Source organism: Mytilus galloprovincialis, chromosome 10, assembly GCF_965363235.1.
Source record: "Mytilus galloprovincialis chromosome 10, xbMytGall1.hap1.1, whole genome shotgun sequence".
Lineage (NCBI taxonomy): Eukaryota > Metazoa > Mollusca > Bivalvia > Mytilida > Mytilidae > Mytilus > Mytilus galloprovincialis.
The window spans coordinates 1,956,000-1,979,827 of NC_134847.1; the positions used below are offsets into that span (position 1 = coordinate 1,956,000).

The window sequence follows — 23,828 nt, forward strand, 5'->3', positions numbered from 1 at the left end:
GTGTACTGTTGGCAAGTGTTTTGTGGAGCTTTTACTGCTGTCAAGTGTAGTTGTAATGTGTACTGTTGGCAAGTGTTTTGTGGAGCTTTTACTGCTGTCAAGTGTAGTTGTAATATGTACTGTTGGCAAGTGTTTTTGGAACTTTTACTGCTGTCAAGTGTAGTTGTAATGTGTACTGTTGGCAAGTGTTTTGTGGAGCTTTTACTGCTGTCAAGTGTAGTTGTAATGTGTACTGTTGGCAAGTGTTTTGTGGAGCTTTTACTGCTGTCAAGTGTAGCTGTAATATGTACTGTTGGCAAGTGTTTTGTGGAGCTTTTATTGCTGTCAAGTGTAGATGTAATGTGTACTGTTGTTAAGTGTTTTGTGGAGCTTTTATTGCTGTCAAGTCTAGCTGTAATGTGTACTGTTGGCAAGTGTTTTGTGCAGTTTATATTGCTGTCAAGTGTAACTGTAATGTGTACTGTTGGCCAGTGTTCTGTGCAGCTTTAATTGCTATTAAGTGTCGTTGTAATGCTTAATGTTGGCAAGTGTTTTTGGAAACTTTTATTGCTGTCAAGTGTAGCTGTAATATGTACTGTTGGCAAGTGTTTTGTGGAGCTTTTACTGCTGTTAAGTGTAGTTGTAATGTGTACTGTTGGCAAGTGTTTTGTGGAGCTTTAGCTGCTGTCAAGTGTAGTTGTAATGTGTACTGTTGGCAAGTGTTTTGTGGAGCTTTTACTGCTGTCAAGTGTAGCTGTAATATGTACTGTTGGCAAGTGTTTTGTGGAGATTTTATTGCTGTCAAGTGTAGATGTAATGTGTACTGTTGTTAAGTGTTTTGTGGAGATTTTATTGCTGTCAAGTGTAGTTGTAATATGTACTGTTGGCAAGTGTTTTGTGGAGCTTTTATTGCTGTCAAGTGTAGTTGTAATTCTTATTGTGGCAAGTGTTTTGTGCAGCTTTCAATGTGGTCAAGTGCTTTGTGTACTGTTTACTGATATCAAGTGTTTTGAGTAAAATTTTATTTGAGTTATGGCTTTTAATTATCCCCTTGGTATCTTCAATTTCATTCTTTTAATCTTTATTATGTTCAAAACTTACCACGATAAAATATAAGACTAATAATATGATATGATATTTACCTATGGTTTAAGAAGAAATATTCCCTTATTTAAAAATATTTATACTTCATAAACTGATGCACTCTCTTCTTTATAACAAGTTGTCCTTTTCTGTGTATAATGTATAACACATGATTACTCCGATCCTCTTGCAGAAAAATGCAAGCATGCTCAGTGATTGATATGAATGGCAAAGTTTTACTTTTTACTTGAAAAATTAACAAAAATATGTCTATCAATATTTAGAGAAACATGTTTCATGTGGAAAGTTTTCAGTTATACGAGTAAGACAATATCAACGATTTGAATAGTATACACCAACCTATAATCAAATTCCATGACAATATGTTGAAGGGGCAACATGTACATACTCCTTTATAAATCCAATCTATTACACTGATACCTATATATTATAACTAGAGGCTCCAAAAAGCCTGTGTTTCTCATATTGTTCTATATGCACAATTCAACAAAGGAAACTCTCGAACATTGTAGACCAGAATAGAATTCTTCACAAAAAACTTTGTTTTGTTGATTTTGTAAAGCTGATCATTCAGTCTGTTTGGGTTTCTGTGACTCTATCTTCCTTTGTTTTTGTAAAAAAAAACTAAAAGAGGGTAAAACAATATAAATCTAAGGGCAATCACTCCTACAAAGAGTAACATTCTACCAAGTATATCGTCAACATTTTACTTGTTACTTGATCATTTTTGTTGTACATGTAGATCTATGTTCGGAACATTTCTGTCAGTTATATTTTCTTTTTTCATAACATTTTTCAAAATGATAGATAATACTTGCATTTTACCACATATATTCTATTTTATGCCAACCAAATGATGATTGTGGCAGAGTTTTTAATAAGGCATCAGTTTCAAAGCAGAAGATTTTTATAAAGTTTTAAAACAATGACGGATGCTAAGTGATAAGAGAGCGCTTTTGGTCCATTGGGCCAGGTGAGCTAAAAAGTAAATTTTCACTCTGTTACCTTCATTTTATTGAACCTTATATATTTCATCTCAATGTTCAAGAAAAGATATTTTATTTGACTTTTTTTTTTTTAAACTTTTATACAATTTTATTTAGTCAAATAAGAAGATCAACCACTTTTTAAAGAGAAATCACTACAACTCTAGGGAAATTTATCTCTTTCTCATCATTCTTCATAAAGTCTGTATATGATCTAATATTCTATTCAATTCATTATCAAAGGCCAGGGATGTATAACAAATAAAATAAAGACATTTTTCACATGATCAAAATAAATATTTATTCAAACATGAAAAACCTTCATATTTCTCTATAATTAACATGATCTACACTGTTAGTTGGCAGTGAATAAATTTACATACATAATGTATGTACAAACTTCTAAACTTGAGCTTTAATTTACCAATCATTTATATACATACAGCACCTAAAGAAAAATACCTACACACCATGGTCACATGGTAACAAAATGGATTTCTCTATGATGTAAATGAAAAATAAATAAATATATAAATAATCCTATTCAATGCGTAAATGAGTGACACTTTACAGATGGCCAAAACCAAAAAGTTATATTCAGTTTATTTTTGATTTATTTGAATTCAAGGTCAGATTGAAGTAATATGCTATATCATAACCTTGATTGACCGGTGTTGGAATGTGTATTGAGTCATGATTAAGTTTGTACTATTTTGACACAAAGGTTATTTTCAGAGATATATTTTTTATGTTCTTTATTTTCTTAAAAATATAACCATGGCTCCAATATAACAGTTTCTATATACTCTTGGTCACCCAAAGTTACTCCAAATCTGACATAAATTTTGTTAATTTATATAAAACTTAGCTATTTAATTTGATGAATAATTGAAAGCAACTCATTCCTTAAAATATATTCAAGCAAATTGCTAAAAAAAACAAAAATAACTACATCTTTCTAAAATAAAAATTAATAATAACTGTGCTTAATAGAAATAGATAAATTTGAAAAAATATCATAAAACCCCTTACACAGAAAGATAAGAATGTATCAGAAAAGTGCTGTAGTATCTATTTATAGTAATGTTATAAATACATAGTGGCTGTCACATGATCAGCCAGCAACACATGTGTTCTTGCATTAGATGCACCTTTAGACATCTTTAAAAGTATCTTCAGTGATGAGGCCAAAATATTTGAAATTTAAATCCTAATAATAACATTAAAAGGTTGACTAATATCCAATCTCCATATTTTCATAAAGAATATAACGATATTCAGTGGAAGTAGTCCAATATTTGTCAGGCCTGTTAAGACTGTCTGACCAACATAAAATTTCCAAAAGTGTCAACAAGTAAGACATATCTTAAGACCTCTGCCGTATCATGAAATCTAATATAATCCTATGATGCATATGTTACGAATTAATCAATTTTGTCTAAAATCATGAATGTTAATGTTAAAAATATCCAAAAATATAAGTGGTCACATTTATATTGAATAAGCATTGATTCAATATAATTACAACCAATTATGTCTGCTTGTTTAGGGACTTTTATGAAAAGAAAATTATAATTGTTCTATCTCACTGAGAAATTGAGAATGAACAGGTGAAATATGGAATAACTGCATATGATCCATTTACATAAATTATGGAAAAATGTTATTATGATCTAAAAATGAGTCTAAAAATTACTTTTTCTTTTAACATGAGATTCATAAAAAAATGATGAATTACTTCAAATTCAAAGTTAAATATACAACAGGTTTTTCAGTAACAAAATTCACTCTAAATATTGCACACCATGGTTTCCCCAATGTATTGCAAAGCTAATAAGTCATTGCATTGTGAAGCTGCTGAAACTGTACTAAAAAGGGAGGTTATTCTATAGTTCAAAGGGGAGGTAACTCTAAACAAGACATTAAATTGAAAATGGAGTTAAACTCCTGCTATAAGCTTCTCTTTCAAGCCACATAAGCATTACTACAAAAGATTAAAACTCAATACACATGCTTACACATTTTATAGTTTCAAAAATTTCATAAGAAAGATAATTTGAAACATTGAGAATTTTTAAACCCTCTTTATATTTTGCCTTTTGTAATGACTGCAAATATTGACTTCTTAATAAAATACAAAGCACAAAACAAATCTACATTGTTCCAGCATAATGAAACCTATTTATACTTATAAAGACTGAAATCATTGTTCACAATTAACAGGAGTTGGTTTTGAGGAGGTGAAAATATTATATATTTGTTTTCTCTGGGACTAGTGCTCCTGAACTTGTTTCTTAATGACCAAGGAATAAGTGTAAACAGGTTTCACTGATATATTTAATAAGAAATTAACAAACAAAATATGCAAAAATTTACCATGTATATTCATTTTGTGCTTTTTCAGATCAAGAAAATGTTAAAAATATTTCAACTTTTATAGTGCCAAATAATTTGAATTGAAATATATAAATATTTGTTCAGCCCTATGCATAACAGATTTCACTCAGATCCAAATTGGAAAACCCCTTTCTATAAATAAATATATACCATAATATTCCATCAAAACATTTGTGTACAATAACAATTTTATGTCCACTCAAGCTAGGAGAAGACAGAATAAATAAATATCACAATATCAAAACAAAAGAATATTCGTCATGACGACAACCCCGATATGACCCTCAACCAGCCTCCTCTTCACACCATGGTCTTTCCGTTGTCTGTCGTCACCTGTTTGAGAAGAATTGAAGCCATTTTAGAATAACATATTTTGGGATTTTAAATTTTTCTTTTAAGGGAGTTACTAAGAAAATTATATATGTTTGCTCTCTTGGATTCTTATAATTGATACAGTATCAAACTTCACTCTTCAAAATTCTGAAAGATACCTTCACATACCTGTAAATGAAAGTGAGGCTATCATCACAATTTTGAAATGAGGCTCTAACCTCTTTAAATTTCAAGAATAAAATCTTTTTAAATGATTCAAAACAACAAATAAGTTTTCAATGATAACTTCATTTCTAAAAATAAAACAACAGGTCTAGCTACTATCACAGCTAATTGGTTTACAATCTGTTTAAGAATTCAAAGTTATTTAATTTAAAAAAATCAAGAAAATCATTTATAAGTTTTTTCATGATTTGATGGTATCCTTTTCTTTTGCCTTTCTTTATGTTTTTCTAGGTACTGTTTAAATCACTAAATTTTCATCAGAGATATAATCACAATCGCAATGGTTAAAAATTTGCCTCAGGAGAGCAAATCCATTGATAAATGGATAGATACTGATAATCTTACAAGTAGTTAATTAATGGACAAAAGAAACCGACAAATATTTTCTGATGTTTCTGACGGTTGTCCATCAAAAATAATTTTACAAGTTCAGAGAAATTTCCTTTTCCTTTTAATTATTTTTTTCTCCTGACATTTAGCACTGGGAACTTATATAAACATTATCCCAGTTTTATATTCATATCTAAAGATTTATCTGAAGGTTAACACACAGTAACAGATTTTCACAAGGTTCATGATAATGGATGACCCAGAAAAAAATCAGGGTAAAGCACCTGTATTCATCAAACCATCAGACAATCATTCGCCCTCCCCCTCTTTCTTCCAAAAATAAAATAATCTACTGATTCTCTGTATAGTTTAATGAATACAAGTACTAGCATGGTAAAGCTAAGAACATATAATATTACAACACCAAGGATAGGTCAAATAAACATGCTTAAACATGCATCAAATAAAAATACATATATATTCAGTCTGTCAGCTATTTTATTCCTCTTCATAACAATATCATTTATCACCTTGTAAATTTATTGTATTTTAAATTTTTTCAATTAAGTCTTTTTTTGGAAATCTTTTTATTTTCAATATGTCAATAAAATTCCTAGTTAACTTTGAAAAGTGAGGAAAAAAATTGAACCATTTTACATTTTCATGTATAAAACTAAATCCAAATTTATAATCATGTAACTTAAATGTAAAGAGAAATAAAATGCCAACAGAAACTGACCAATACCAAATCATCCATATGCTGCCCTCAATGAAAATTCAATTATAAAAATCATTCAGATTATACAGAAATACTGCGTAACAATTTTAACATTGCACAATTCCAATTTTGGCCTCTTAAAAATAGCACCGAGTATTTAAAAAGTCAACTGACATAGTGACACGTTTATATGAACAATTTGAAAAAGTTCATGACATGGCACTTCATATAAGTTCACGACTTCATTTGTCACATGGGTTCGATTCGTGACATCACATGTCACATGACGTGGAATCCATGCTCGAGATGGAAATTTCTTGAATGCTACTGCTATGACTGTCAATACTAGCGGAATCATCGTCTTGACTTTGTGAGCTATAATTAGCTGCTTCTTGTAGCCTCTTTATCATGTTCAGCTGAAATAATTATATTTAAAACATAAGCATTCCTCAAAATTAAAATAAGCTGATAAATATGTTTCTTGTAGAATAACTGCAAAATTTCAATAATTTCTTCCAAATAATTTCTTGCAGATTTAAAATAATTGAAATCAAACAGCTACTAGGTCAGCATGGTTCAAGGGACATAACTCTTCGGAATCACTGATAAGTTTGACTTCACACCATTTTCATAGTCTGTTGCAAGCTTCTAAGAAACACAGAGTTATGGAATATTGCTTCCAATGAATGCTAAGAAAAAAGTAATGAGGAAACTCTCTGTTACAAACACATAAGTGATTGAAGGGTTATGTCCCTTTCTGCAAGCCTACCCCATTAATCACAGACCTAAAAACACCATTTTCTAATATTTCACAAAAATAATACATTGTTAAATCAAAATTGTTCTTGAATTTTATTCAATATAAGAAAATATGAAAACAAATGTGTCTTTTCATCCATTTTTTGAAGATCCAGTGTAAACAAAAATATGATTGGTGAAGCCACAGAAAGGTAGGTACATTGGTGATTTTTAGGTCTGACTCATAACACATATCATGCAGTGTGATGCGAAATTCTCTTATCTTGCAGAAGAAACCATTTATAAGCTGACCACTTTTTTTACAATAAGTAATTTCAATTCAAACTTTAAAATAATCAATTTGTTTGACTCTAAAATCTATTTTGATCCGAGAATTTAACTCCCTTTAAGGAAAACAAATTTCTCCCCAGCCTTTTTGTCTCAAAAGTATTTCAGTTCCGAACTCTTTTAATTGTAAGAAATATAAATGGAGAGTTTTTGCAGAGAATATAAATAAACAGTAGAGGGATGTTCATGAAATAATTTGATCTGATAAAAAGCTTTTTGATTACTGTTCCTCATTGTGTATCAAAGCAGATTTATCTAAATTACAATGTCAAGATTTTATAATTTATGTTTTAAAAAAGTTTGAATTGATATAATCAAATTTAGTCTAAGTTTATCCAAAAGTTAGATGTATCTCAAAGTGTACAATATTTTGATCATTATTTTTAAATATAATTGAATTTTCTTATAATTTCCTTTCTGCCATCTACTCAGTTCCCTTTTCTGCGGTACTAAATACCAGGTTCCCCATGCATCTAATACAACAAGTTTTCTTCAAATGCATTAAACACACAATCCAAAATAAATGAAGGATCTACGAAACCAAAAATGAAAACATGCTGCATGCAATCATGCCTTTATCCAGGACAAATACACATGGTGATGGTGTGCTAACGATTTTTTCCATTTAAACAAAAATACTGACATCAAAACATAAAATAAACATGAATTTCCATATTAAGAATGCTTAAATGATTTGTTGTGTTAATTCATAAATGTCAAAATAAATAGCAACTTTTTTTTTTTTTTAATCTTATTTTACAATTTGTAATATAGTCTAAGTTCAAAATAGGAAATGGTTTCCAACTTGTATTTGACAAGTGAAACTAAACACAACTAAATTAATGACTAAATCACTAGAAAATAAGACAAACCAAAATAGTATCGAGAATAAAGGGTAGAAAGTACATCAAAATAATAAATCAACAAAACTCTTCTAACATGAAGTACACAACAACAGATAACATTTAAGCATTCTTTTCTACAAGGAAGGGATGGGATTGTGAAAGGTTCATGGTCTGGTTGTGTTCAGTCAACCGAAACAGTTGTTACACATCACTGACCAGCTGATCCCCATTTTCTGTGGTAGCTTCTGCAGATTTGGCTTTTGGCTGTGGGGTGCTAGTGATGATTCCAGGGGTATCATAGCCAACATCTTCTTGTCGTATCCTTAGTAACTGAGAATCTTCTTCCTTGGATACAGTCCATGGATACGTCTCCATGATCCAATCTGTGGGATCCTCCCATGGAGCTCTTCTGCCATAAACCTAATAAATAAATCAATAGTACAAAATGTGATAGATAAGAACACATGGTTTATTTCTTTGAAGGAATTTAGAAATATTTTATATGTAAAAAACTCCCATTTGGTATTTTCTTGCAAAGTCTTTTGTTTGTAATACCTTTGAAAATAGGGCATTTAAAATGCTATCATTAACAGTACACCTATGTACATATACAAAGCATTGTATGTAGCTACAAACAGTCATTGATTTGGGACAGGATTGCTTCCCTTGAATTTTAGATAAGCATTTCAGCTAGGAAAATAATTCTTTAGCCTCAGTTGGTCAAAGAGCTGATTTTGAACACAGAATACCAGGATTCAAGTCTGAAAGGAGATGATGTGATTTTCCAAAAAGAATCATACTCCTTGATTAAAAAGAAATGAAACAAAAATAAGAGGTAAGTCTATTTCCCTTTACATGAACTTTATTGTTACATTATATGCTCATTTAAAAGAAGTTTAGAACTTTGAAAAACAGGTTAAAGCCAGGTCTTTATTTTACATATCACATAAAACATAAACAAAAATGTCTTTCTTACTTGTAGCCCTTCTCGGACAGCCTCTAACATGTACGGTATTATTGAATAATTCCACAGGTCTATAAACCATATCTGTGAAGCTGTTATATCCATGGGACATGTAAGGAACAGCCTTGGACCTACAATACATATCAAAATACTGTCATACTGTTCCCTGAAAAGTTTTTAAAAATCTTGACAAAAGTAATTACTGTTTCCACAAACTTTAATATTTGCACATCAGAAGGGGTCTAATTCAAAGTGATGAAAATCTTATACAGGTGCATAACATCTCAGAGATATGTGCTTTCCAAAAACTGAAGAATAACATTTATGCAACTTAAAACATGTCACATGGTATCAAAAACAAGATAAAGCTTGGTGCCAACTATCAAGATGTTTGAACTTGATTTTACTGAGAAAATGAGATATTTTTATGGATGGATAGTGGTAAATCAGTTCAACCCTTTCTTTTGAACCCCCATGATCTGTTTGTTTACTTACCTATGGTAACATCAGATGAACTGTGTGTTTCCAGGAATTTATTAATATGTAACCAGACTTTAGGAATCCAGTCTATTATTTTATTCAGGTCGTTGTTTCTTATTCCTGTCCGTACTTCAGCTTCCACTAACTTCCGGCGCAAAAACCTGCCAAGGAATCCCTTAACTGGTTCCATATGATTGGCACAAAGCACCCACCTGATAAATCAAAACATTCTATATAATTCAATGCAGAGGCATTTTATGTATTTCTTGTGTAAATAACTCTTTACCCTTTTTAAAAAAAATAACAGATTTCTATGTAAAATACTTCACATTACAGGAAAATACTGTAAAGCAATATTAATAGATTTCAAATTTTCCAAAAATGTAATACATTGCACAACATGACTTTTTAATCATATTTCAACTTTACAGTACATTATTTGATGTCTTGAGGCATATTATTAAATGATACAATTATTGAGAAGAATTTCAAAAATTAAAGTTTCTTTATCATTATTACAGTAATTCTGTACAATATTTGATAAAACATTAGTAAACAGAAGTTTCCTATAGGTGAGTTCAAGATTATACAATTCTTACCTGAAGTTATGATGAAGTTGAAGATTTGTTGTAGAACATGTGGCTTGGTTCATTGTTCCAATGATGTATGGACTAAAAATAGAAATAATAATAATTCAATGATCATAGCACTAGAAAAGCATTTGTTGTGGATGACTTAATCATTATTTAAATGGGTTATAAATAGTTAAACTACTTTCACCTGTTTCTTAGATTTGAACTAAGTATCATCTTCAATATATCTGAAATAAGAAGTATGAACAACTGAAGTCCGACTCTGGGTGAGTGATTTTCTTGCTGCTTTCAAGACCCATCGGTGGCCTTTTGGATGTTTTTTTGCTCTTTGGTAGGGATGTTTGTCTCTTTGACACATTCCCCATTTCAATTCTCAATTTTATTCTTCTTTCATTTTCTAATTCTTTAAAGTAACCTACCACTTTTGATATTTAACACTGAGGAAACCATTGAACACCTCTCCAAGTGAGCCAACATGATGGAGGTTGTCGAGTATTATAACGCTCGGTAATTCTCCAGCACTACTGTTCTCACACTGGTCAGCAATGTTGGCTAAATACTGTCGTAATTCTTTGGCTGATTTATGGTCTACATTAAATGTGGCTACTGATCCTGCAGTTAATTCTTTACCAGACCTATATGTAGAATAAACAAATGGAATATGACTGAAAAGTTACAGCTGATTTCATTGAGTGTGTAGAGAAAGGTAGAATCCTTGGTTAGCTGCTTGTTAGTTGAACCATTAAGTCATTATTAGGTTAGGTAAACTACCCTCCTTTAAGAGTAGACTAGTCCGACAGATAACTAATCTATCAGTCTATAGGACTAGACTACTCCAAAAGGAGGGTAATATACCTTACCTAATAATGACTACACAGTTGAGCTAACAAGCAAGCTAACCAAGTATTTTACCTTTCCCTACACACTCAATGAAATTGGCTGTAACATAATCATATACAATTAGTACTTGTTTGGATTTTTAAATGTTTTAAAATCAAAACCCATTAATTGTTTCATATTTTGTTATCCTATGCCTTTCAATGGTGTACTATACAGTTTGGCTTTTGCTCCTTGTGGAAGCCTGTTATTGATAACATCCTTGTGCTTTATCTTTGGTAAAACTGTTGTTTCATTAACAATAGCATTGTTTCTCCTTATTCTATAATCAGATAGTCAACAAAGAAATAAGTGTGGTACTTGTAATTTTTCTGTAATGAACAATTGAAGTAAGAAATACGTATATGTAAATGTTATGAAGTGTGGTACTTGTAATTTTTCTGTAATGAACAACTGAAGTAAGAAATACTTATATATACATGTTATGAAGTGAAAAAAATACACACAAAGACAGAGCTTCAATGACATAATTGATTGATTTTGATAGTTATTGTACTCATAAACTAGTATGGGCTTCTTGAAGGTCGTACGATTTCCAATAGTTGTTTTAATTTCTGTGTCATTTGGTCTCTTGTGAAGAGTTGTCCTATTGGCAATCTTCTTTTTATATAAGTTGATAACTGAATCAGAAAAAGTATTTAAATTATTGAGCACTTTAATTGTCTTACAATACATCAAGTGCTCCTCCACACATCAATATCTTAACCAAAAGCTTACCTAAGAACTAAATGTTCTGCCAATTTCTGGGCTAAATATGTCTTGCCTGTGCCACTTGGACCACACAGAATAATTCTTCGATGTTCTAACAATAATGAGACATATCGTTGCACTATAGATTTTGGTATTAATGTTTCAAAGGCAAGAGAATCCACACTGTTTTGTTTGGTACCTGAAAAAATAACAAGACTACAAGATGAATAAAATAGTAATTTGTGATATAAACTTCTAACTATTTGTACTTTGTCAAACATTAAATTTTGTTTTTCAACTATACCTAAAACAAGAATGTGGTCGTTGTACACGGATGCACCACTCATGTTTTCAGTGGACCGTGAAGTTGGGGTAAAAACTGTAGTTTTGTATTAAAATTTAGATAGTCTTACAGATGTCCTTTGCTCATTCACAATCTTATGATCCTTCCATTATACAATATGAGTGTTAATAAAAACCTTACCTTTTAAACAGATGCCTATCTGCATTTTCTCCCCTACTAAGTAACCAATGGGAAGTAACTCTGGTAATTCTGCTCCTTACCTTTTAAACAGATGCCTATCTGCATTGTCTCCCCTACTAAGTAACCAATGGGAAGTAACTCTGGTAATTCTGCTCCTTAACTTTTAAACAGATGCCTATCTGCATTGTCTCCCCTACTAAGTAACCAATGGGAAGTAACTCTGGTAATTCTGCTCCTTACCTTTTAAACAGATGCCTATCTGCATTGTCTCCCCTACTAAGTAACCAATGGGAAGTAACTCTGGTAATTCTGCTCCTTACCTTTTAAACAGATGCCTATCTGCATTGTCTCCCCTACTAAGTAACTAATGGGAAGTAACTCTGGTAATTCTGCTCCTTACCTTTTAAACAGATTCCTATCTGCATTGTCTCCCCTACTAAGTAACCAATGGGAAGTAACTCTGGTAATTCTGCTCCTTACCTTTTAAACAGATGCCTATCTGCATTGTCTCCCCTACTAAGTAACCAACGGGAAGTAACTCTGGTAATTCTGCTCCTTACCTTTTAAACAGATGCCTATCTGCATTGTCTCCCCTACTAAGTAACCAATGGGAAGTAACTCTGGTAATTCTGCTCCTTAACTTTTAAACAGATGCCTATCTGCATTGTCTCCCCTACTAAGTAACCAACGGGAAGTAACTCTGGTACTTCTGCTCCTTACCTTTTAAACAGATGCCTATCTGCATTGTCTCCCCTACTAAGTAACCAATGGGAAGTAACTCTGGTAATTCTGCTCCTTACCTTTTAAACAGATGCCTATCTGCATTGTCTCCCCTACTAAGTAACCAACGGGAAGTAACTCTGGTAATTCTGCTCCTTACCTTTTAAACAGATGCCTATCTGCATTGTCTCCCCTACTAAGTAACCAATGGGAAGTAACTCTAGTAATTCTGCTCCTTACCTTTTAAACAGATGCCTATCTGCATTGTCTCCCCTACTAAGTAACCAACGGGAAGTAACTCTGGTAATTCTGCTCCTTACCTTTCAAACAGATGTCTATCTGCATTGTCTCCCCTACTAAGTAACCAATGGGAAGTAACACTGGTAATTCTGCTCCTTACCTTTTAAACAGATGCCTATCTGCATTGTCTCCCCTACTAAGTAACCAATGGGAAGTAACTCTGGTAATTCTGCTTCCTTCGTTCGCATGATTTCACTAATATGATATGAATAGACACTTTCAGCACTTAGACCAAGATTAGTAACTGGATCTACCCGTAAAACATATTCCTACACAAAAAATAAATTAAAGATTAAAAATAACATTTTAGTTAAAACAAATTCAGATTGTCTTTTCCACTAATGTCCAAACATAAGAAATTGTAGGGTGGGGATGATGTTTAGCCCATCTAACATCATAGTACATTGGCTCATCACTAATTTTACTTAACAAGGCTATTTTTGTCAACACAAATGATTTTTCACATTGAAATGTCCAGATTAAATAACTCTATTCATCTATCAATAGAACTCAACTAACATAATTTTAAAAGAATATAAAAGCTTAACAAATTTTGCAATATTTTGAGCACAAATCTGTATCTTATATTTTATGTTCTCCTTTTAATGGCAATTGAAAAAAACAAAATAATAGGATTGAGTGGATTAGTTTTAGTATGTATCAGAAAAACACAATTTTGTACTGAGGTTTAATTTTCAGCATCATATGCCAAATCAGCGAAAGACAAAATACAGCAAAAGAAAACTGCATACAAACAGAAATTGAACACAATGATTTTAAAAATTGGTAAACTTAGTCTTATCAAATTGGTAAACTTAGTCTTATCAAATTGGTAAACTTAGTCTTATCAAATTGGTAAACTTAGTCTTATCAAATTGGTAAACTTAGTCTTATCAAATTGGTAAACTTAGTCTTATCAAATTGGTAAACTTAGTCTTATCAAATTGGTAAACTTAGTCTTATCAAATTGGTAAACTTAGTCTTATCAAATTGGTAAACTTAGTCTTATCAAATTGGTAAACTTAGTCTTATCAAATTGGTAAACTTAGTCTTATCAAATTGGTAAACTTAGTCTTATCAAATTGGTAAACTTAGTCTTATCAAATTGGTAAACTTAGTCTTATCAAATTGGTAAACTTAGTCTTATCAAATTGGTAAACTTAGTCTTATCAAATTGGTAAACTTAGTCTTATCAAATTGGTAAACTTAGTCTTATCAAATTGGTAAACTTAGTCTTATCAAATTGGTAAACTTAGTCTTATCAAATTGGTAAACTTAGTCTTATCAAATTGGTAAACTTAGTCTTATCAAATTGGTAAACTTAGTCTTATCAAATTGGTAAACTTAGTCTTATCAAATTGGTAAACTTAGTCTTATCAAATTGGTAAACTTAGTCTTATCAAATTGGTAAACTTAGTCTTATCAAATTGGTAAACTTAGTCTTATCTGTAACATGCCAAAAATTATATTAGAAATTTTTGAGTTACCTCTCTTTGCATATATAGAGTTCAGCTATTGAAGTTTTGTAACATGTCAAATACATTGAATTACATTAGAAATGTTTGAGTTATCTATCTTTGTATAGAGTTAAGCAAATGAAGTGAAATTTGGAAATTAAATAAAATTGGAAAAAAGAGAAAAGATAATTTTATATTAGCTTTTATATATTTTATCAAATCATATTTATGATACTGTTTGATTGTTTTGTCCAAATATTATTTAAAGGTATTTCAAGGTATTATTTACTTCATTCTAGTAATTAGTGTACAGGTAAAAACTGTTCACTACATTGTATGTTTTTACCATTGATAAATAACTGATCGACAGGTGTAGTTGTGTCTCAGTTTTGTGAACAAGAATATTTGAAGATTTAAGGTTGGTGTATTTTGTAAATATTTATATTGATTTTGAATATGACTGTTCGATATAAAAGAGTTTTATAAAATACAAAAAGAACAAAAATATGATATGTAAATGTAAATAACATTCTATATTTTTATCTGAAGTTTTGCAAATGCAAATATGATTTTGAAATTTTGTTTAATCATTTGAATTTGAAATATAGTTTTATTGAACTAATTGATAGGCATTGTTGAGAAATATTTATACTATGAAAGATGTGTTTTACATTTTAAATATAAAAGGTTCTGATAAAGTAAATATTGTTCACAGGTAGATCTATGTGATTTTCATACTAGAGGATGATATTATTGCAGTAAAATTGTCTGCCATTTCCTTATTTAGGGTATGTATATTGAATTGTTATTATGTGCCCTTGATTGATATTATGATTATGTTTAGTTAATTTTTTATATTTCTAATTGAAACATTATTGATTATTCATAAACAAATGTTGTTTACTTTGAAGACTTTCTCTTGTGTTCATATTTTGATTTGAGAAATGTTATGAATTGTAATATTCAGAAAGGGAGATAATCAAGTTCTTAAAGCTTTTATATAGCTTTGGTTAAATAAATGTTTCTATTGTATCGAATTGATATTTGGAAAAGCAATCTTTATTTCAAGTTAAATTTAATTGAATTTATATCTGCATGTCATTAGACTTATGATGTTTTGTGTTTTTCTATTTTTCCACAAATATTGAACTATTCAGCGTTGCCAATAATTAATGTTATTTTCGATATATGTATAATGTGAATTCGAATATATAAATACAGTATAATAAATTCATGAACCTTACATTTGTGCTTTCGTAAGCCAGTTTTATCGTTTTTGGAGGTTACAAAAATGGCGTCGTCGACAGGATAACTATACATATATTTATATTGGCAACGTTGGTTAAGACAATATTTTCTAGGGTGAAAGTACTAGATATTTCAAGCAAGATGGAAACTAAAGAAGAAAAGTTACAGAAAGAAGTAGATGAATTGAGTAAGAAATTATACCATATGCACAAGGAAAAAGGTGAAAACTTACAGTTAAAGCAACAATTAGAACATAATAACAAAATCATTGAACAATTACAAAAATCAACAAAAACTGTATATGTTGCAAAAGACAGACCGTTTACAAAATTATCCGGTAGATCCGAAATAGACAAAGATCCGATTATAAGTGATTGGTTGGAAGATGCCCGAGAACATCTCGTTACAATACCAGACGAAAAAGCCAAAATTGACTTTCTTATGCAAAATCTGATATCTCCAGCTAAAGATGAGATAAGACTTAGACCGTTATTAGAAAGAGATTCTGCTGCTAAAATTTTGCTTTTGATTCATAGTATTTATGATGGTGATGATTCAGTTAGTCAATTACAACAGCTATTTTTTCAAAGAAATCAAAAAGAGAATGAAACTTTGCAAGACTATTCTTTGAATCTGATGAAAATTTTTGATCAAATAAACAAACGAGATAACACAGTTTTGGGTGACAAAGATAAAGTTCTGAAAGATCGCTTTATTGAAGGTATTAAAGAACCACACTTGAAACGAGAAGTAAAACGATTCAGCTATGAACACAAAACAATGAAATTTCTTGAGTTTAGACAAGAAGTGTTACTTTGGGTAAATGAAAATACACAAAGTTGGAAAGTAAAACTTCAAATGCAAGATGCCGAAGTTGTTAGCAATCAAGCAATAAAATCCGAACATACATCGAAAGACAACTCCGAGATATTAAAACTTCTCACAAAACAACAGGAAATGTTAGAAAAGCAACAACAGCAAATTGATAGGTTGTCAAACAGGTCTAATGTTAAAACATATAGTGATTCAACAAACAATGATGTATATAATAGCCATAAACCAATTGTTTGTTACAATTGTGGTGGTAAGGGTCATAAACGTCCGGAATGTCCATCAGCTTTTCAAGCACAAAGAAGTGACGAAGATATACAGAAAACACATACTCGAGGACAATTTAGAGGTAGAGGACGAGGTTATCGTGGTAGATATAACCAAAGAGGTAACAGATATCAAGGTCGAGGTGGTGTTGTTCCTAGTGACCCAGAAGAGGTAAAAGAGTAGCTTCTACTGCGGTGAGTCGATCAGTAGAAGATACTACAGTACAAGTAGACTCCAATTCATTTCAGAGTAATATTTTTAAAAACATTGCTAGTAAAAGTCCAGAGACAGAAATTGTTGTTGAAAATCAATCAGCTATAGCACTTATAGATACTGGTTCCCAGGTTTCAACAGTTACTGAAACATATTTTAAAACATTATTACAAAAGAAACCAATACTACATGATATAACAAAATGGATGAAAGTCACTGGAGCCAACGATTTACCGATCCCATATTTAGGTTATATTGAACTTAACATTTCAGTAGCGAAAACAATGATTCCGAATGTTGGTTTTCTTGTTGTGAAAGATACTGATAACATTAGTAAATTACCATTTTTACTAGGAAGTAATTTTTTTATGAAGATGAAAGAAGCTTTAGAAGTTTATAATGAAACCGAAACAAACGCTCTTATTGGGAAGCAATTGTCAGGTATTTTAACTGTATACAATAATTCTTTTGACTGTGAAATAGATTCTCCAAAAATATCTTTTGTTAAGATAGCAGGTAGCAATCCAGTACATATACCGGGAAATTCAATGAAGACAGTAATGTGTACAACCAGACAAAAAGACAATAATGAAAAGTATTGTGCAGTTGTTCAGTCATTACAAGGTAACCAAGGCTCTTTACCGAGAAACATTATGGTAGTTGATAGTTATGCTGAGATAAGTCAAGGAACAGTTCCGGTACGTATGATTAATATAGGATTAGAAGATGTATGGATTAATCAGAAAACAAGAGTTGGTACATTACATTCAGCTTCACTGATACACGAGGTGTCACAAGACAATATTGACATTGATATAGATCAGACTCAAATTAATGTTCAAATAAAGAAAATAGATATTGCTGTTTGTAAGCAAGCTACAACAAATGTAGAGAACAATAAGAAAATACAATTGAATGACCTCGACATAGAAAAGGAAAACCTTACCGATGAACAAATAGAAAAAGTTAAAGACTTGTTAAACAAAAATACCGATATATTTTGTAAAAACGATTTAGACTTAGGATATACAGACATTGTAAAGCATAGAATTCTTACAACGGATGAGAAACCAATTGCGATTCCGCATAGACGTATTCCACCTAATCAAATGGAAGAAGTTAGAGCACATATCAAACAATTGTTAAATCAAAACATTATTCGTAAGAGTAGTAGTCCTTATGCTGCGCCCGTAGTAATAGTCCGCAAGCACGACAAGTCTATTAGACTGTGTGTAGACTACAGATTATTGAACAAAAAGACAATACGTGACGCTTATCCACTTCCAAGAATCGAGGAGGCGTTAGACACCTTGCACGGAACAAAGTTTTATACCACTTTAGACTTATCCCAAGGTTATTATCAGGTAGCGACCGATGAAAGAGATATACATAAGACTGCATTTCGTGTTGGAACAGGAGGTCTTTATGAGTACCTAAGAATGCCGATGGGACTTTCTAATAGTGCGGCTACATTCCAAAAAATAATGGAAGCATGTTTTAATGACAAAAATTTTGAAATATTACTAATTTATTTAGATGATATTCTTATCTTTTCAAAGACAGTTGAAGAACAGTTAGAACGCCTGGAGTTTGTGTTTCAACGACTAAGACAGCATGGTTTGAAATTAAAATTGTCAAAATGTCATTTCTTCAAGAAGGAGGTAAGATACTTAGGACACGTTATTTCACAAGATGGCATAAAAACAAACCCAGACAAAACAAAAGCAATCCAAGATTGGAAAGTACCTACCACAGAAAAAGAACTCCGATCATTCCTAGGACTATGTAGTTACTATAGGAAGTTTGTTCCAAAGTTTAGTAAGATAGCTGCTCCGTTACATTCACTCATTACAAAAACAAATGGAAAGAAGGGAAAATCAAAACAATTCAAATTACTAAGTGCAAAAGAATTTCTAGAAAAATGGGATTCGAAATGTTTAGAGTCATTTGAAGAGCTAAAACAGAAGTTAGTAAGTTCACCAATTTTAGGCTTTCCTGATTTCAAAAAGCCGTTTCGTTTAGAAACCGATGCATGTATAGAAGGTTTAGGCGCTGTTCTATCACAAGAACAAGAACAAGGAACTGTTGTAATAGCGTACGCATCACGCAGCTTACATCCGAATGAAAAGAATATGGAAAACTACAGTTCTATGAAACTTGAAATGTTGGCTCTAAAATGGGCTGTGACCGAAAAATTCAGAGACTATTTGATAGGAAGTAAATTTATAGTTTATACCGATAACAATCCTTTATGTTACCTTCAAACTGCAAAACTGGGTGCGACTGAAATGAGATGGGTTTCTCAACTTGCACAATTTGATTATGAGGTTAAATATAGATCAGGACGATCCAATGTCAATGCAGATGTATTGAGCAGGAATGCATTAGATGTTGAGACAAATATTAGACAAATAGTACAAAGTTCTTCCTTAAGCACATTGCTAGAGTGTAAACACAACGATGTACAACACATACAGATAAACCAAATAAATTTGAACGATCAAATAGAGACAATGTCAACATTTCCAGAGTATACTGCAAACGAAATAAAACAATTACAAAGTAGTGATAATGTTCTCTCTGTTGTTTTAAATTTTGTAGAGCAGGGTAAACTGACAACACAGATGCTGACGAGACAAACGAAACCAGTGAAGAAGTTACTGAGGAAAATTGATTCATTGGTGATAGACAATGGTATTTTATATAGAAAGATAAATGACATAGAATGTGGTGAGTGTAAACAGTTAGTAATACCAGAAACATTGAAACACTATGTTCTTGAAACACTACACAATCTATCAGGACACCAAGGTACAGAACGAACATTAGCGTTATTACATAAACGATGTTACTGGTCAGATATGGTAAACGATGTAAAACATTGGATCAAAACATGTGAACGTTGTTTAGTTGCTAAAAATCGGTTACCAAAAGTTCGTCCATCAATGGGTTCCTTAATAGCATGTAAACCACTAGATATTTTAGCTATGGATTTTACAGTGTTAGAGAAATCTTCAGATGGTAGGGAAAACGTTTTAGTACTAACTGATGTGTTTACTAAATTCACACAAGCATTTCCGACGAGAGACCAGAAGGCAACAACTGTCGCTAAAGTATTAGTTAAGGACTGGTTTTTGAAACTAGGGATACCAAAACGGTTACACAGTGATCAGGGTAGGAATTTTGAAGGTGTAGTGATACGTGAACTCTGTAGGATATATGACATTAAAAAATCACGCACAACACCGTACAAACCAGAAGGAAACGCTCAAACTGAGAGATTCAATAGGACCATGCATGACAGACTAAGAACATTAATGCCTGAAAAGAAAGCTAAATGGCCCGATTATTTGCCAGAACTAACCTTTATGTACAATGCAACACCGCATTCTTCAACTGGATATACTCCATATTTCCTGATGTTTGGTCATGAGCCGAGACTCCCTATTGACAATCTTTTTCATAATGATATGACGGAAATAGACACTGATTTAGACATTTATTTAGCAAATCATCAAAAGCGAATGACCGAAGCCTTGAAGACAGCTAATGAGAACATTCACAAGAAAGCGAGTGAAAGACAAGACATTATGAACAGAGGAACAGATGACAAGTCTATAGAGATTGGTTCCAACATCTTATTGAAGAAACATGTACAAGGACGAAACAAAATGCAGGACAATTGGCATCCAACACCGTACAGAGTTGTTCATCGTTTCAAAGACAATGTGTATGGAATTCAGTTAGCCGATGGTAGTGGTCCCGTTAGGAATGTCACTAGAAGAGAAATCTGTGACACAGGAAAAGTAGACATGATGCAAAACTCAAATTCAGATATTACTGAGGACAGTAATTCGAGTTTTGGAGGATGGAATGTGACCATTGTTGATCCGAATTCGTTACCAATTCAAATTGACCATCAGGAATCTGGCGAAGATGAACAAGATGTAACTACAGCTAGCGTAGATGATGACAATTCAATAAGGAGATCAAAACGAACAAACGCTGGAAAACATTCAAATCCTTTTAACTTGCCAAAGTCTGTCTTGTTAAAAGAAACATCTGTTCATGGAAACATAGAACCAGTGAAATTTGAACAATTGGGCGAAGCAATTGCTGCATTAGGAACTAGTCTTGGACAGAGTTTAGGACAAACACTTCAAGAAGGATGGTTAAAGCATAATATGTCAAACAATTAGATTTATGTTGAAAAATGATAATTTTGAGAGAAAGTATATTTTATTTGTATAGTCAAACGATCAAAATATTTTTATGCTAGATCATTATAATAATTATGATATTGCTATTGAATATGTAGTTGTGTATTTTTATATTGTTTGTTGAGGGCAACAAAAAGAAAACTAGGCAGATTTGTAACATGCCAAAAATTATATTAGAAATTTTTGAGTTACCTCTCTTTGCATATATAGAGTTCAGCTATTGAAGTTTTGTAACATGTCAAATACATTGAATTACATTAGAAATGTTTGAGTTATCTATCTTTGTATAGAGTTAAGCAAATGAAGTGAAATTTGGAAATTAAATAAAATTGGAAAAAAGAGAAAAGATAATTTTATATTAGCTTTTATATATTTTATCAAATCATATTTATGATACTGTTTGATTGTTTTGTCCAAATATTATTTAAAGGTATTTCAAGGTATTATTTACTTCATTCTAGTAATTAGTGTACAGGTAAAAACTGTTCACTACATTGTATGTTTTTACCATTGATAAATAACTGATCGACAGGTGTAGTTGTGTCTCAGTTTTGTGAACAAGAATATTTGAAGATTTAAGGTTGGTGTATTTTGTAAATATTTATATTGATTTTGAATATGACTGTTCGATATAAAAGAGTTTTATAAAATACAAAAAGAACAAAAATATGATATGTAAATGTAAATAACATTCTATATTTTTATCTGAAGTTTTGCAAATGCAAATATGATTTTGAAATTTTGTTTAATCATTTGAATTTGAAATATAGTTTTATTGAACTAATTGATAGGCATTGTTGAGAAATATTTATACTATGAAAGATGTGTTTTACATTTTAAATATAAAAGGTTCTGATAAAGTAAATATTGTTCACAGGTAGATCTATGTGATTTTCATACTAGAGGATGATATTATTGCAGTAAAATTGTCTGCCATTTCCTTATTTAGGGTATGTATATTGAATTGTTATTATGTGCCCTTGATTGATATTATGATTATGTTTAGTTAATTTTTTATATTTCTAATTGAAACATTATTGATTATTCATAAACAAATGTTGTTTACTTTGAAGACTTTCTCTTGTGTTCATATTTTGATTTGAGAAATGTTATGAATTGTAATATTCAGAAAGGGAGATAATCAAGTTCTTAAAGCTTTTATATAGCTTTGGTTAAATAAATGTTTCTATTGTATCGAATTGATATTTGGAAAAGCAATCTTTATTTCAAGTTAAATTTAATTGAATTTATATCTGCATGTCATTAGACTTATGATGTTTTGTGTTTTTCTATTTTTCCACAAATATTGAACTATTCAGCGTTGCCAATAATTAATGTTATTTTCGATATATGTATAATGTGAATTCGAATATATAAATACAGTATAATAAATTCATGAACCTTACATTTGTGCTTTCGTAAGCCAGTTTTATCGTTTTTGGAGGTTACATATCTAATTGGTAAACTTAGTCTTATCTAATTGGTAAACTTAGTCTTATCAAATTGATTTTGAGATGGACTCTATATTTCACAAATTTAAACCTAACTCAAACAAAGTTCTGGTATTTGCCAAAATTTTATTTTAAAAGAAATCAAATACCAAAAAAGTTTCTTTATAATCATACTCAGCCATGTGCTACTTCTAACTTTGATTTAAGAAAGTAAAAACTGCTCTTACCATTTTTCATTCCACAGAATTAATCTTGACAAAACAGATTTTAAGATATTTAATATATTATAATTTTTATTTTAATATCATATTCAGTGGTATGTAACATCCTATAATGTTATTTAACACAGTATTTCATTTATCAATTCCCATAGTGCAAATTTTAGGATTCAGAAGTTTCAATGTTTCATAATAAACTTTAAAACTTTTCCCAAAGTTTTTTTTCCAACCTGTAATACATACCTTTAATATTTTTCTAACAATATTATCTAAAATATCCCATTTTGTCTTCCCACTGACTGATAATGAACCAATTAATACTTCAGCTGGTTTCTGAAAAAGAAATATACTAGAATTATCTCCCTTGTCATATATTATCTAGGCTGAAATGTTAATATCAAACCATTAATTTAAAGATTGACACAAATGGGATTTTTTTTCCTTATTTCAAATTTAGTATTTTCTGTTTAGCAACAGCATTTATTTAACATAACTGAAATAAGGAAAAAATATTTTGTTCATTGTTGAAGGTCATATTATATAATAATAAGGAGATGTGGTATGATTTACCACAGAGACCTCTATCCACAAGAGACCAAAGTTCAAGGCACATAATGTTTTTTTCTTATTGTTGAAGGCTGTACAATTTCCTCTAATCACTTACATCCACTTCATTTGAAATTTGGTAGATACAATCTCATTGACAATCACACCACATCTCCTTATTTTTTTACTATGTGGCCTTCAACAATGAACAAAATCCATACCATAAAGTAAGCTGTAAAATACCCT

The 23,828-nt window shown here is 31.0% G+C and overlaps 1 protein-coding gene across 23 annotated transcripts in view; it reads right to left on the minus strand.

Annotated features, from left to right (window-relative positions):
- Window positions 1-3,357: 3,357 nt before the first annotated feature.
- The window catches only part of LOC143049654 (neuron navigator 2-like), a 342,816-nt gene continuing 322,345 nt past the window's right edge, over window positions 3,358-23,828 (minus strand). For 22 of the 23 annotated variants that reach the window (XM_076223278.1, XM_076223289.1, XM_076223271.1 and 19 more), the window contains 9 exons: window positions 23,280-23,369; window positions 13,232-13,400; window positions 11,655-11,826; window positions 10,460-10,675; window positions 10,047-10,118; window positions 9,463-9,659; window positions 8,980-9,098; window positions 8,220-8,423; window positions 3,358-6,488 (listed from right to left, as the gene is read on the minus strand). In XM_076223278.1, coding sequence (XP_076079393.1) covers window positions 6,345-6,488; window positions 8,220-8,423; window positions 8,980-9,098; window positions 9,463-9,659; window positions 10,047-10,118; window positions 10,460-10,675; window positions 11,655-11,826; window positions 13,232-13,400; window positions 23,280-23,369 — 1,383 coding nt within the window. In that variant the 3' untranslated portion in view covers window positions 3,358-6,344. The remainder of the gene's footprint in view (window positions 6,489-8,219; window positions 8,424-8,979; window positions 9,099-9,462; window positions 9,660-10,046; window positions 10,119-10,459; window positions 10,676-11,654; window positions 11,827-13,231; window positions 13,401-23,279; window positions 23,370-23,828) is intronic. The other variant, XM_076223270.1, reaches the window with a different exon arrangement.